General features: G+C 44.4%; 1 protein-coding gene across 10 annotated transcripts in view; it reads left to right on the top strand.

Annotated features, from left to right (window-relative positions):
- QTGAL (queuosine-tRNA galactosyltransferase) overlaps positions 1-13526 on the top strand; it is a 100954-nt gene that overhangs the window by 26877 nt on the left and 60551 nt on the right. Inside the window, exon 1 of one of the 10 annotated variants that reach the window (XM_040456759.1) lies at positions 170-538. The exons of 7 other annotated variants lie outside the window; for them this stretch is intronic. In XM_040456759.1, coding sequence (XP_040312693.1) covers positions 338-538 — 201 coding nt within the window. In that variant the 5' untranslated portion in view covers positions 170-337. Of the gene's footprint in view, positions 1-169; positions 539-1268; positions 1582-4376; positions 4990-13526 lie in introns of those variants that run through there. 2 more of the 10 variants (XM_040456764.1, XM_040456761.1) reach the window with 2 other exon arrangements.

Genomic DNA, 13526 nt, shown 5'->3' with positions numbered 1-13526 from the left:
AGCATTTTGTCCAAACTGCTAGGAAGTAGCAATGCTGACTGATTCAGAGGCTCGCGGTTCATGTTTCTGTTTCCCTCTAGTTCTGTCCCGGGCATTTGGGGAGGGTGGAAGGTTGAGGCAGACGGAAGGGGGCTGAGTGCCTACAGGGCTGGGACTGGAGACCTGGCTCTGCTCGGAGACTTTGGAGAGCAAGGCATTTGAGCACAGGTGTGGCTGTCACTGAGAGGCCGCTGGGTGGTGGTGTTTGCTCTATTTAGAGCGGCCCACCAGCCAGTAACTTGTTAGACACGCCTGTTGCCAGCGGGTCAGAAGGTTTGTTTTTTCTCCTCTCTGCATCATGTGCCCACCGATTTTTATGTCTCACTCACGGGGTCATTCAGAAAAGAGTATTGTTGTCCGCTCCGTAGAATGTGCTGCGACTTTAGAAAACGGGCAACGTCACGGGCTCAGGTCTGCGACAAGCAGAGCCAGCTGGGTGCCAGGCCTGCAGATGCTTGCTTTTCCGACTGAGCGTCAGCTAGAGATTTCGGCTCCACAGGCGAGCGGGGGTGGGTGGGGTGGTGAGCTGCTCCTGCCCGAAGGAAGCAGGAGAAAGAAGTACGGGGCCTCCGGGCTGGCGCCTCGCGGCCTCTGAGTCATCTCTGGTCTCACCGATACTGGCATGCAGGGTTTCGTGTGAATAGGTTCAGAACTGGGGTGAGCTTCAGCAGTTCACAAGCCAAAGTCCTTTTGCCGTTTTATAAAGTCATCCCTTTCATTCTGTCTTAAACAATGCGTCTGGTAAATACACGCTCCCCTCCATTCAAATAAACAATTGGCAGAAAACTCAAAGTTCTGTTTAAAGGTTGTTTTACGGACTTTATCAACTGATGGGAGTGTGTTGATGCCTGTGTGGTACTCGGCCTCTGGGGGTATTTGCTGGGACCTGGCTTGCAGCCCCCGTTGTGCTGCCAGGGTGGGGGCAGCGCTGGGGGGCGGTCAGGGTGGCCACCTCCCGCCCCCGCCCGCCTCTCCTTCTCCAGACACACCAAAGCCTCTCCTTTCTGGGCTTCCTCTCCTCCTCTTTCCTGAGAAATAAATTATGGGCTCTGTTTTAGACCCGAGACCGGGAGGGCGTTAGCTGGGTCAGGAGCCGGGCCACGTGATCTTAGCAGTGACTCTTCCCCGAAAGGCTCGCCTGGATCCTCTGAGAAGCGGACGGTGTCTGTCTCCTGGTTTGATGGGCAGCTGCAAATCAGTGCTGCTCTGGGGGGCGGGGTGCCCACTTGTGCTCTTGGAAGGAAGAGAGATTCCTTCTCGGCACTCATGAAAAGCCTCCCTGGAACAGACAACAGTTGAGGAAAGGGCCGTGTGAGCCCAGAAGTCTCCGCACGTGTCCGCTCACACTGTCCACGGGAGTCGCACTCACTCCCTCTGCGCGTGTCCGCTCACACTATTCACGGGAGCCGCACTCACTGCACACGTGTCCGCTCACACTGCCCCACGGGAGCCGCACGCAGCTGTTTGGTGGTTGACAGGCTCCAGCTCTCGCCGAGCGCCACTAACCATGATTTCTTACAGAGACTCAGGCCCCGGACAGCAGTGAGCCTTTGAGCTATTTTCTGTTTGTGTAGCGTGTTTTCGTTGTGAGGCTTAGGAAAGGGGGAGGACCCGGGTGTTTGCCCAGCTGCTCCCTCGAGCGCCGGTCCTGAAACCCCGCCGGCCAGGGGGAGGGCTTGCTGCAAACGTGGGTGGGGACCGCTGTGAACGAAAAGACCCCAGGCCCCGCAGGCAGACTCTGTCTGCCCTCACAGGCTTCCAGACACTTCCTTCCGCAGCCAGCCAGCTCCGGTGGCCTCCACCCGAGAAGGAGAAGGTGGCGCACCTCTTGTCCCACTCCAGTGGCAGTGACTTCTCTGCTCCCTGCCCTCTCTGTCCCTCTGTCCCACGTACCCCTGCTGGTTCCTACAGTCACACTGGCCTGGCAGACAAGAGGGGCCGCTGTGACGGAGCTGGCAGGGGTGCACGCGGGGACTCTGCCCTGGAGACCTGCTGGCTCGGGAACCTGCGGGCAGGGGGTGCAAGGCAAGGGGCCTCTGCTCTCAGCTGCGTGAGCCCTGGGCAGTCCCCCATCCTGCCCCTGCAGCCTGGACTCCCCTGTGCTCCTCCTCCCTCCCGCTGAGTCTCTTGCTCATCTGAGGAATTCTTTTCTTCGCTCTCAGTTAAAGGGGTTTCCTTTCTCAGAGGAGCAGGGAGCCAGGGCTGGGGCACTGGCCACACAGTCCAGGTTCTGTCAGTGGAGGGGCCACACAACTTGAACGTGTGTGTGTTCAGTGAATCTGCATGTGTGACCCTAAATGTCTTTTGTGTGTGCTTCTGCTACAATTACGGCTATAGAAAAGTTGTGTATGCACACGGGTGGGGGCTGGAAACTCAGAGCAGTAAAATCCGTGCTTTGGGGAGATGGTGGTTCTCCGGAACATTTCTGGTGTCGCCGTGGCACCTGTGCAGTAAACCCAGAACTATGATGATGATTTTAGAAAGCACCATGGAGTGAACTCAGCTTAAACTTTCTTCCTAAATAGTGGGTGTGATTGATTAGAGATATATTTAAAATCAACCGGGGGCGCCTGGGTGGCGCAGTCGGTTAAGCGTCCGACTTCAGCCAGGTCACGATCTCGCGGTCCGTGAGTTCGAGCCCCGCGTCGGGCTCTGGGCTGATGGCTCAGAGCCTGGAGCCTGTTTCCGATTCTGTGTCTCCCTCTCTCTCTGCCCCTCCCCCGTTCATGCTCTGTCTTTCTCTGTCCCAAAAATAAATAAACTTTAAAAAAAAAAAAAAGTTTAAAATCAACCTGACTGGGTTATTCCTTCTATATAATAAAATACACCCATTTAAAGTGCACATTCAGTGGGTCTGACAAACGTCTGCACCCGCGTGAGGACCGCCTCAGTCCAGGCTACCATTTCCTTGTGCTGCTTCACACCCGTCGTGCCCGGCCCCTGGAAGCAGCTACCAACGGATTTCTTTAGATTAGTCATGTAACTATGGAGTCATCTGTTCTTTCCACCCCTGAGGGTTTTTTCCTGTTCTAGAACCTCATAGAAATGGAATCATACAGAATGTGCTCTTGTGGTTGGCCGTTTTTGCTCAGCATACGCTGAGATTCGTCTGTGTTGTTGCTGACATCAGCGAGTCAGGCTTTTTTGCTGCCAAGCTGCATGTTCCAGGGTGCACCTCCTGTAGGTGCCCGTCGGGGGACAGTGTTTGCCTACCTTGAGTACAGACACCATGGAAGTTTGTGCGGGTCTTACCGTGGACATGTACGTCGTTTCTTCTGATCAACGTTTAGGGACAGAGCTGGTGGATGATGTAACACGTTTGCCTTTGTGAGAAACTTTAGAACTATTTTCCAAAAGGATGAACCATTTTATAGTCCCGGCGATTTAAGAGAGCTCCAGTTGTCCCGAGTTCTTACCAACACTTGGAGTTGTCTGTCTTTGTGATTTGAGCCCTGTGGCATGCCTGTGGGACTGTCTCCTCTTAGGTTTAGATTGCATCTTCCTGGTGACTAAATGTGCTTGCTGTGTCTTCATTTGGGTGCTGACTGATCACACATGTCTCTTCCTGTGTGAAGTGTCTTCCAAGTCTTTTGACTTTTTTATTAAGTTGTTTGTCTTGGTCTTGAGTTTTTTGTTTTTTGTTTTTTTTCAACGTTTATTTATTTTTGGGACAGAGAGAGAGACAGAGCATGAACGGGGGAGGGGCAGAGAGAGAGGGAGACACAGAATCGGAAACAGGCTCCAGGCTCTGAGCCATCAGCCCAGAGCCTGACGCGGGGCTTGAACTCCCGGACCGCGAGATCGTGACCTGGCTGAAGTCGGACGCTTAACCGACTGCGCCACCCAGGCGCCCCTGGTCTTGAGTTTTAAGATACAGATTCTTTCTCCCAGTACATGGCTTGCCTTTGTTTTCATTTCTTAAAAGTGTTTTAATGAAGAGAAGTTGTCCATTGTGATTAAGTCCATTTCATCAGTTTTTCCTGTCAAGATTTGTGTTTGTGTGCCCCTTCTAAGAAAATAAGAAACCTTTGTCTACACCAAGACTGTCTCCCTGTTTTTTCCTAGAGGTTTTACTATTTTGTCTTTTACACATAAGTGTGTTACCTGTTTTGGGTTAATCTCAGTGTGTTGTGAAGGAGGGATTGCGGTGACAGTCTCCCTCCCCTAACCCAGTCCCAGCACCTGGGCTTGGCATCTCTGTTGAAGGCCGAGTGGCAGACACAGCATGGGTCCCGTGTCTCTGTGCTCATGTTCTCCTTCATGCTGCCTTCGTTCACGTGGCATAGTCATGCTGAAAAAAATCAGGTATGGTTAAATCTTCCAGCTGTGTTCTTCCTTTTCAAAGTTGTTTGTTTGTTTGTTTTTAGGTCTTTTGAATGTCTGCAAACATTTAGAATCTGCTCTCAAGTCTGCTTGGACTTTTACTGGAATTGCATTGAATTTGTAGATCCATTTTGGGGTCTTACTGATCCTGAATGTTCTAATCCATAAACATGGTACATCTCTCCATTTATTTAGTCCTTCTTACATTTTTCAGAAATGTTTTATAGTTTTCAGGTTACAGGTCTTTCATCTTAACAAAATACATCACTAAGTATTTTATGGCTTTTGGTACTATCAGAAATTAGTATGAAAAGTAAATCCCCCAGTTTTATTGCTGTAATGTGCTAAATTACCTTATTAGTTATAGTACGTTTTTTGTTTGTTTGTTTTTTAATTAAGAATTCACTGTGAAGTGACGAACAGACTTTTACGTGTTTCTGTCTGACTGTGAGCCTTTATCCCCTGTTCTCGGCTCGCTGTAATAGCTAGGACTCTGGGGCAGAGTCCTACAGAAGTGGTTCTGCTCAGAACTCTTGTGTTTGTGTCATCACTTACACTACGAAGAAAAACGCATGCAGAGAAGAGCGCCAGATGTAAATGTACAGCTCAGCGAGTTTCATACAGCAGGTATTTGCGTAGCCACGCTGGAAGCCCCTTCTTGCTTTTACCTGATTACCTTCCTTATTCCCCCCAAAGTTAAATACACTCCTGTTTTCTGAGGTGATAGTCCTGCCTTTTTCTGAACTTTTATAAGTGGTGTCATTTATAGTTTTTTGGATCCAGCTTATCTCACTCTATAGCTTGCCTTTTCACTCTCTGAAAGCTACCTAGTGATGAATAGAGTTCTTAATTTTAAGGCAGATCAATGTAGTAATCTTTTCCTTTACAGTCAGTCCTTCATGCCTTCTTCTTGAGGTATTTTTTTCCTACTTTTAGGCGCTGAAGTTATTCTCTTAGTTCCAGATGCGTTCTTTCTTTTTTGCCTTTTATATTCTGATCTAAACTCCACTTGGAATTGCTCTTGTTCATTTTTATTGAAGTTCAACACATACATAGTTCAGGGCGCAGGTCGTAAGTATGCAGTTCGCTGAGTTATAGGAAACTGTGCCGTCCTGCGTAGTCATCTGCAGGTGCAGGGCTGGAGCATTGCCAAGGTCCCACACCCCCTCTTGCTCCTTGTCAGAAATCCCATCCTCTTCTCCACACCCAAAGTTAGTTTTGTCTTATTTTGACCTTTATGTAGTTCCTTATGTAGTCTTTTGTGTCTGGCTTATCTTGCCCAACATTACATTTTGGAGATTAATGCTGGTTTTTGTGTAGCAGCATTTCACTACCTTTCATTGCTGTGTGATAGTACAATGTATGGAGAGGCCACCTCCACCCTTCTGCTGGCTGGACATTTGGGTGTTTGAGTGATGTTGAGTAATGCTTGTACATCTCTTTTGGCACATGGCCACTGTACATCTGCTGGTCACACACATGGGGAGGGACTGGCGTGCCCGCAGTGCTGTGCTCACCTGCAGCAGGCACTTGTCCAGTGGTATGAGGGTGTGCTACCTGGCCTGTCTCCTCCCAACCATTCCTGTGACTTGTCTTCTTCACTTGAGTCATCTGGTCATCACATGGCAGTACCTGTTTGTGGTTTTAAATTCATTTCCCTGATGGCTGACAGGGTTGCAGGTAGATATTTGGATATTTTCTTCGTGTACAGCCTGCTCATGTCTCTTGCCCATTTTTTATGATGTTGCCTCTTTTTTCTTCAATAGGAGTTATTCAGATGTGTCGGATACAAGTCCTTTGTTGAACTTATGAATTACAAGTAGCTCCCCCACTGTGTGGCTTTATCTTTTATTCTTTTAGTAGAGTTTTAGATGAATAGAAATTTCTAATTTACTGCAGTCCAGTTCACCAATCTTTTCCTTATTGTTAGTGCTTTTTCCCCCAGTTGTGAAATTTTTGTTTACCTCACTCATGAAGATATTTTTCTTTATCATTCTCTAGAAATTTTATTTGTTACTTTTCCCATTCTGATTTACAGCTGATCTAGAAATCACTTCTGTTTGCATGTGGGTAGAGGTCCTGAATGACTCCTTCTCGTAGGGATTTCCAGTGGGTGTAGCATTGTTCATTGAAAGGAAGGTCCTTGCTCAGCAGCTGTCCAGTGTGGACGTGTGTAGGGCCTGTTTCTGGCCTCTGTGTTCTGTCCAGTCAGGCTATTGGTCTGTCCTTTGCCACATTGCAGCTTTAGAGAACAAACACAGTGTAGTTTGATTCTCTAAGCCCCCTTATTCATCTACTTCAATACTTCTAGCTATTTTCTTCTAAATCTTTTTGCATTTTTATATAAATATTAGAGTCATTTATTAATTTTCAAAGCATCTCCAGTGAGGATTTTGATTGGAATTATGTTGAATCCATAGATCAGTTATGGGAGGACCGACTTCTTTATGGTATTTCGGTTTCCTAACAGTGAACATATGTCCATTCTTTTACTTACCTCAGTAGCCGTGCATGGCTTCAGTCCTTTGTTAAATTAATTGCTTGGTATTTGCTTTTTTAAAAACATTTTTTTCAGCTTACTGAACTATAATTCATATAAAATCCACCCACTTAAAGTGCACAGTTTGGTGGGTTTGGTGTGTTCACAGTGTTGTGCGGTCATCACCACGGGACACACACCCCCATTAGCTCCTGCTCCCCACACCCAGCTCCCAACTGGGCACCACTGGCTCCCTTTCCATCTCTGTGGCTTGCCTGTTGTGGACAGTTCCTACAAGTGGAACGAACACAGTTTGGTCTCTGTGACCAGCTTCCTGTGCTTTTCCATCGCATTGCAACGAGAGTCAGAGCTTCATTTCTTCCTGTTATAGGGTCATGGTCCACTGTATGCATGGACCACCTTTACCTTCTGATGGCATTTGGGTTGTTTCCACCTTTTGTCTATTATGCATAACGCAGTCATGAACATTCCTGTACCAGTTCCTGTGTGGACAGACATGTTCAGTTCTCATGGGTATAAACCCAGGAGTGCTGTGTTGCTCCATGTTTAACATTTTGAGGAATTGCCAGACTGGTTTTTAGAGGAGCTGCACCACCTTACATTCTCACCAACAATATAGGAGAATAATTTGATGTTTTCTGATATTGTAAGTGGCATCATTTAGAGCATTTTGTAGATCTAGAGAAATTAATTTTTATATATAGAGAGAAAGTAATTTAATTTTGCTTATCAATCTTGTACTCCAAAACCTTGCTAAATTTACTTTTAATTCCAATGTTTCTCTGTTGATTATTTGGGTTGTTTATGTATACATTTTTCCTCTTTCTAAACCTTGTGCTTTTTATTTTATTTTTAATTTTATTAATGTTTATTCATTTTTTTTTTAATTTTTTTTTCAACGTTTATTTATTTTGGGGACAGAGAGAGACAGAGCATGAACAGGGGAGGGGCAGAGAGAGAGGGAGACACAGAACCGGAAACAGGCTCCAGGCTCCGAGCCATCAGCCCAGAGCCTGACGCGGGGCTCGAACTCACGGACCGCGAGATCGTGACCTGGCTGAAGTCGGACGCTCAACCGACTGCGCCACCCAGGCACCCCAATGTTTATTCATTTTTGAGAGAAAGAGAGACAGAGCATGAGCAGAGGAGGGGCAGAGAGAGAGGAAGACACAGAATCTGAAGCAAGCTCTAAGCTCTGAGCTGTCAGCACAGGGCCCAATGCAGAGCTCAAACTCACAAACCATGAGATCATGACCTGAGCCGAAGTTGGACGCTTAACTGACTGAGCCACCCAGGCGCCCCTTATTTTTTTCTTTTTAAGACAGAGTGCTAGAGGGGGAGAGGAGCAGCGGGAGAGTGAGAGAATCCCAAGCAGGTTCCACGCTCACTGCAGAGCGTGATGCAGGGCTCAGTCCCATGACCCTGGGACCATGACCTGAGACGAAATCAAGAGTCACTCAACCGACTGAGCCACCCAGGTGCCCCTCTAAGCTTTGTGCCTTTTATTTATTTTTCTTTCTTTTCTTTAAAAAAAATTTTTTTTTAACGTTTATTCATTTTTGAGAGACAGAGTGTGAACGGGGGAGGGGCAGAGAGAGAGGGAGACACAGAATCTGAAGCAGGCTCCAGGCTCTGAGCTGCCAGCACAGAGCCCAACACGGGGCTCAAACTCACGGACTGTGAGATCATGACCTGAGCCGAAGTCAGATACTTAACCGACTGAGCCACCCAGGCGCCCCTTATTTATTTTTCTTAACTTGAGTCTCTAGTAAATTTTTAATTTACATACAAGTTAGTTACCATATGGTGCAACAATGATTTCAGGAGTAGATTCCAGTGATTCATCCTTACGTGTAACACCCAGTGCTCATCCCAACAAGTGTCTTCCTTAATATACCTTCCCCATTTAGCCCATCCCCCCTCCCACAACCCCTCCAGCAATCCTCTGGTCTCTATATTTAAGAGTTTCTTATGTTTTGTCCCCCTCCCTGTTTTTATGTTATTTTTGCTTCCCTTCCCTTATGTTCATCTGTTTGTATATTAAATTCCTCACATGAGTGAAGTCATATGATACTTGCCTTTCTCTCACATACTAATTTCTCTTAGCATAATACCCTCTAGTTCCATCCACATAGTTGCAAATGGCAAGATTTCATTCTTTTTGATTCCCAAGTAATACTCCATTGTGTGTGTGTGTGTGTGTGTGTGTGTGTGTGTGTGTGTGTGTGTGTGTATACCACATCTTCTTTATCCATTCCTCCATCGATGGACATTTGGGCTTTTTCTATACTTTGGTTATTGTTGATAGCACTACTATAAACATTGGGGTGCATGTGCCCCTTCAAAACAGCACACCTGTATCCCTTGGATAAACACCTACTAGTGCAATTGCTGGGTTATAGGGTAGTTCTATTTTTAATTTTTTGAGGAACCTCCATACTGTTTTCCAGAGTGGCTGCACCGGTTTGCAATCCCACCAGCAGTGCAAAAGAGATCCTCTTTCTCCGCATCCTCACCAACATCTGTTGTTGCCTGAGTTGTTAATTTTAGCCATTCTGACAGGTGTGAGGTGGTATCTCATTGTGGTTTTAATTTGTATTTCCCTGATGATGAGTGATGTTGAGCATTTTTTCATGTGTCTGTTAACCATCTGGATGTCTTCTTTGGAGAAGTGTCTATTCCTGTCTTTTTCCCATTTCTTCCCTGGAATATTTGTTTTTTGGGTGTTGGGTTTGTGATAAAGTTCTTTATAGATTTTGGATACTAACCCTTTATCTGATAATGTCATTTGCGAATATCTTCTCCCATCCTGTTGGTTGCCTTTTAGTTTTGCTGATTGTTTCCTTCGCTGTGCAGAAGATTTTTATTTTGATGAGGTCCCAATAACACATTTTTGCTTTTGTTTCCCTTGTCTCCAGAGACATGTTGAGCAAGAAATTGCTGCGGCCGAGATCAAAGAGGTTTTTGCCTGCTTTCTCCTCTAGGATTTTGATGGCTTCCTGTCTTACATTTAGGTCTTTCACCCCTTTTGAGTTTATTTTTGTGTATGGTGTAAGAAAGTAGTCCGGGTTCATTCTTCTGCATGTCGCTGTCCAGTTTTCCCAGCACCACTTGCTGAAGAGATTATCTTTATTCCATTGGATATTCTTTCCTGCTTTGTCAAAGATTAGTTGGCCATACGTTTGTGGGTCCATTTCTGGTCTATTCTGTTCCATTGATCTGAGTGTCTGTTTTTGTGCCAGTACCATGCTGTCTTGATGATTACAGCTTTGTAATATATCTTGAAGTCCGGGATTGTGATGCCTCCAGCTTTGGTTTTCTTTTTCAGGATTGCTTTGGCTATTCAGTGTCTTTTCTGGTTCCATACACATTGTGGTGTGGGATTGTTTGTTCTAGCTCTGTGAAGAATGCTGGTATTATTTTGATAGGGATTGCATTGAACATGTAGATTGCTTTAGGGAGTATCGACATTTTAACAATATTTGTTCTTCCTATCCATGAGCATCGAATAATTTTCCATTTTTTTGTGTCTTCTTCAATTTCTTTCATAAGCTTTCTATAGTTTTCAGTGTATAGATTTTTCACCTCTTCGGTTAGGTTTATTCCTAGGTATTTTATGGTTTTTGGTGCAATTGTAAATGGGATCGATTCCTTGATTTCTCTTTCTGCTGCTTAATTGATGTAAAGGAATGCAACTGGTTTTTGTGCATTGATTTTATATCCTGCAACTTTACTGAATTCATGGATCAGTTCTAGTGGTCTTTTGGTCCAGAGTATCATGTCGTCTACAAAGAGTGAAAGTTTGACCTCCTCCTGGCCGATTTGGATGCCTTTTATTTCTTTGTGTTGTCTGATTGCTGAGGCTAAGACTTCCAATACTGTTGTTGATTAACAGTGGCAAGAGTGGACATCCCTGTCTTGTTCCTGACCTTAGGGGGAAAGCTCTCAGTTTTTCCCCATTGAGGATGATATTAGCATTGGGTCTTTCATATATGGCTTTTATGATCTTGCGGTATGATCCTTCTATCCCTACTTTCATGAGTATTTTTATCAAGAAAAGATGCTGTATTTTGTCAAATGTTTTCTCTGCATCTATTGAGAGGATCATGTGGTTCTTGTCCTTTATTTTATTGATGTGATAAGTCACATTGATTGTTTTGTGGATATTGAACCAGTCCTGCATCCCAGGTATAATCTCACTTGGTTGTGGTGAATAATTCTTTTAATGTATTGTTGGATCCAGTTGGCTAGTATATTGTTGAGGATTTTTGCATCCATGTTCATCAGGGAAATTGGTCTATAGTTCTCCTTTTTAGTGGGGTCTTTGTCTGCTTTTGGAATCAAGGTAATGCTGACTTCATAGAATGAGTTTGGAAGTTTTCTTTCCATTTCTATTTTTTGGAACAGCTTCAAGAGAATAGGTGTTAACTCTTCTTTAAATGTTTGGTAGAATTCTCCTGGAAAGCCATCTGGCCCTGGACTCTTGTTTGTTGCGAGATTTTTGATTAGTGGTTCAATTTCTTTACTGGTTATGGGTCTGTTCAAATTTTCTATTTCTTCCTGTTTCAGTTTCGGTAGTTTATATGTTTCTAGGAATTTGTCCTTTTTTTCCATATTGCCCATTTTATTGGCATATTAATTGCTCATAATATTCTCTTACTGTGTTTATTTCTGCTGTGTTCATTTTGATCTCTCCTCTTTCATTCTTGATTTTATTTATTTGGGTCCTTTCCTTTTTCTTTTTGATAAAACTGGCTAGTGGTTTATCAATTTTGTTAATTCTTTCAAAGAATCAGCTCCTGGTTTCATTGATCTGTTCTACTGGGTTTTTTTGTTGTTGTTGTTTCAATACCATTGATTTCTGCTCTAATATTTATTATGTCCTGTCTTCTGCTGGTTTGGGGTTTTATTTGCTGTTCTTTTTCCAGCTCTTTAAGGTGTAAGGTTGTGCATCTGAGACCTTTCTTCCTTCTTTAGGAAGGCCTGGATTGCTGTATACTTCCCTCTTATGACTGCCTTTGCTGCATCCCAGAGGTTTTGGGTTGTGGTGTTATCATTTTCATTGGCTTCCATGTAGTTCTTAATTTCCTCTTTAACTTCTTGGTTAGCCCATTCATTCTTTAGTAGGATGTTCTTAGTCTCCAAGTATTTGTTACCTTTCTAAATTTTTTCTTGTGGTTGCTTTCAAGTTTCATAGCGTTGTGGTCTGAAAATATGCATAGCAAGATCTTGATCTTTTTTTACTTGTTGAGGGCTGGTTTATGTCCCAGTTTGTGATCTGTTATGGAGAATGTTCCATGTGCACTCGAGAAGAATGTGTACTCTGCTGCTTGAGAATGAAATGTTCTATATGTATCTGTTAAGTCCATCCAGTCCAGTTGTCATTCAAAGCCATTGTTTCCTTGTTGATTTTCTGTTTAGATGATCTGTCCGTTGCTGTAAGTGGGGTGTTGAAGTCCCCTACTGTTATGGTATTGTTGTCAATGAGTTTCTTTGTGTTTGTGATTAATTGACTTATATATTTGGGTGCTTCCCATTTGGAGCATAAATGTTTACAACTGTTAGTCTAATAAATTGTTAACTAGAAGTCATGACAATGGCGTTTTCGTCTCCTTTGCAATCTCAGAGAGTGCACTGAACCCTTTCACTGTTAAGTATGTTGTTTGCTGTAGATTGTTGTCATACCTGTCCTTAATAAAGCTAGGGGTGTTCTCTTCCAAAGCTGAAGAAAGAGTAGATGCCCCAGGCAGAGTAAGGGCTCCTGTCACTGTGCCTCCATCTGGACTATATCCCCCAACAACCCCTCAGGGCCTGCCCCTTGGGCTGGAAGACCCCCAGCATCAGCGCAGATATTTCCTCCAAGTCTTTTCACCTTCTGGTTATTCTGCACACAAATTTGAAATTTTGATGAAGCCTGTTGATCAGAGTTTTCTTTCTATCACTTGTGCTTTGTTGGCAGATGTAAGGATTCTTTGCTTAACTCAGGGTCACCAAGGTTTTTGTGAGTTTCCAGTTTTAGCTCTCACATTTAGGTCTGTGGTCTACTTTGAATTCCTTTTGTGTGTGTGGTGTGGATTGATGTTCATTTTTCCCTTCCAGTACTGAGGCCCCAGCCTTTGCCTTGCCTGGGCCATTCCTCTGCTTGTGGCTCTGCCTGTGTGGGTCTGCACACATCCCCGGGCCAGGTGGTAGCTCTGTGGCTGTGAGTTTTGAATCAGAAAGCATAAGATCTCCATCGTGTTTCTTCTTTTGTCAAGACTGCCATCGCCATTCTGGGTCTTTACTTCTCCATGGGAATTTCAGGATCAGCCTGCCAATTTCCATAAAGACACAAGTAGAGGTTTTGGTATGTATTGTAGTGAATCCATAGGTCAGTTTGGGGAGAACTGTTTTGTAATATTGATCCACTAATGCATGATGTCTCTTCTGTTCATTTAGATCATTCACTTGTTTCAGCAATGTTTTCTGATTTCCACTGTACAAGCCTTGGCACTTCTTTTGTTAAATGTATGTCTAATGGTTTTATTCTTTGATGCGATTATGAATGTATTATTTTATTTCAGATTATTTGATGCTAGTGTATAGAAATACAATTGAATTTTTGAACTGTAAATTGTATTTATTTTTTATCGTTTTATGTTGTTTCATCACAGCAAGTGTGCCC

The sequence above is a fragment of the Herpailurus yagouaroundi genome, unplaced genomic scaffold (genome assembly GCF_014898765.1).
Source record: "Herpailurus yagouaroundi ecotype Mexico unplaced genomic scaffold, PumYag 217, whole genome shotgun sequence".
Lineage (NCBI taxonomy): Eukaryota > Metazoa > Chordata > Mammalia > Carnivora > Felidae > Herpailurus > Herpailurus yagouaroundi.
This window is presented reverse-complemented; position numbering and strand designations above follow the sequence as displayed.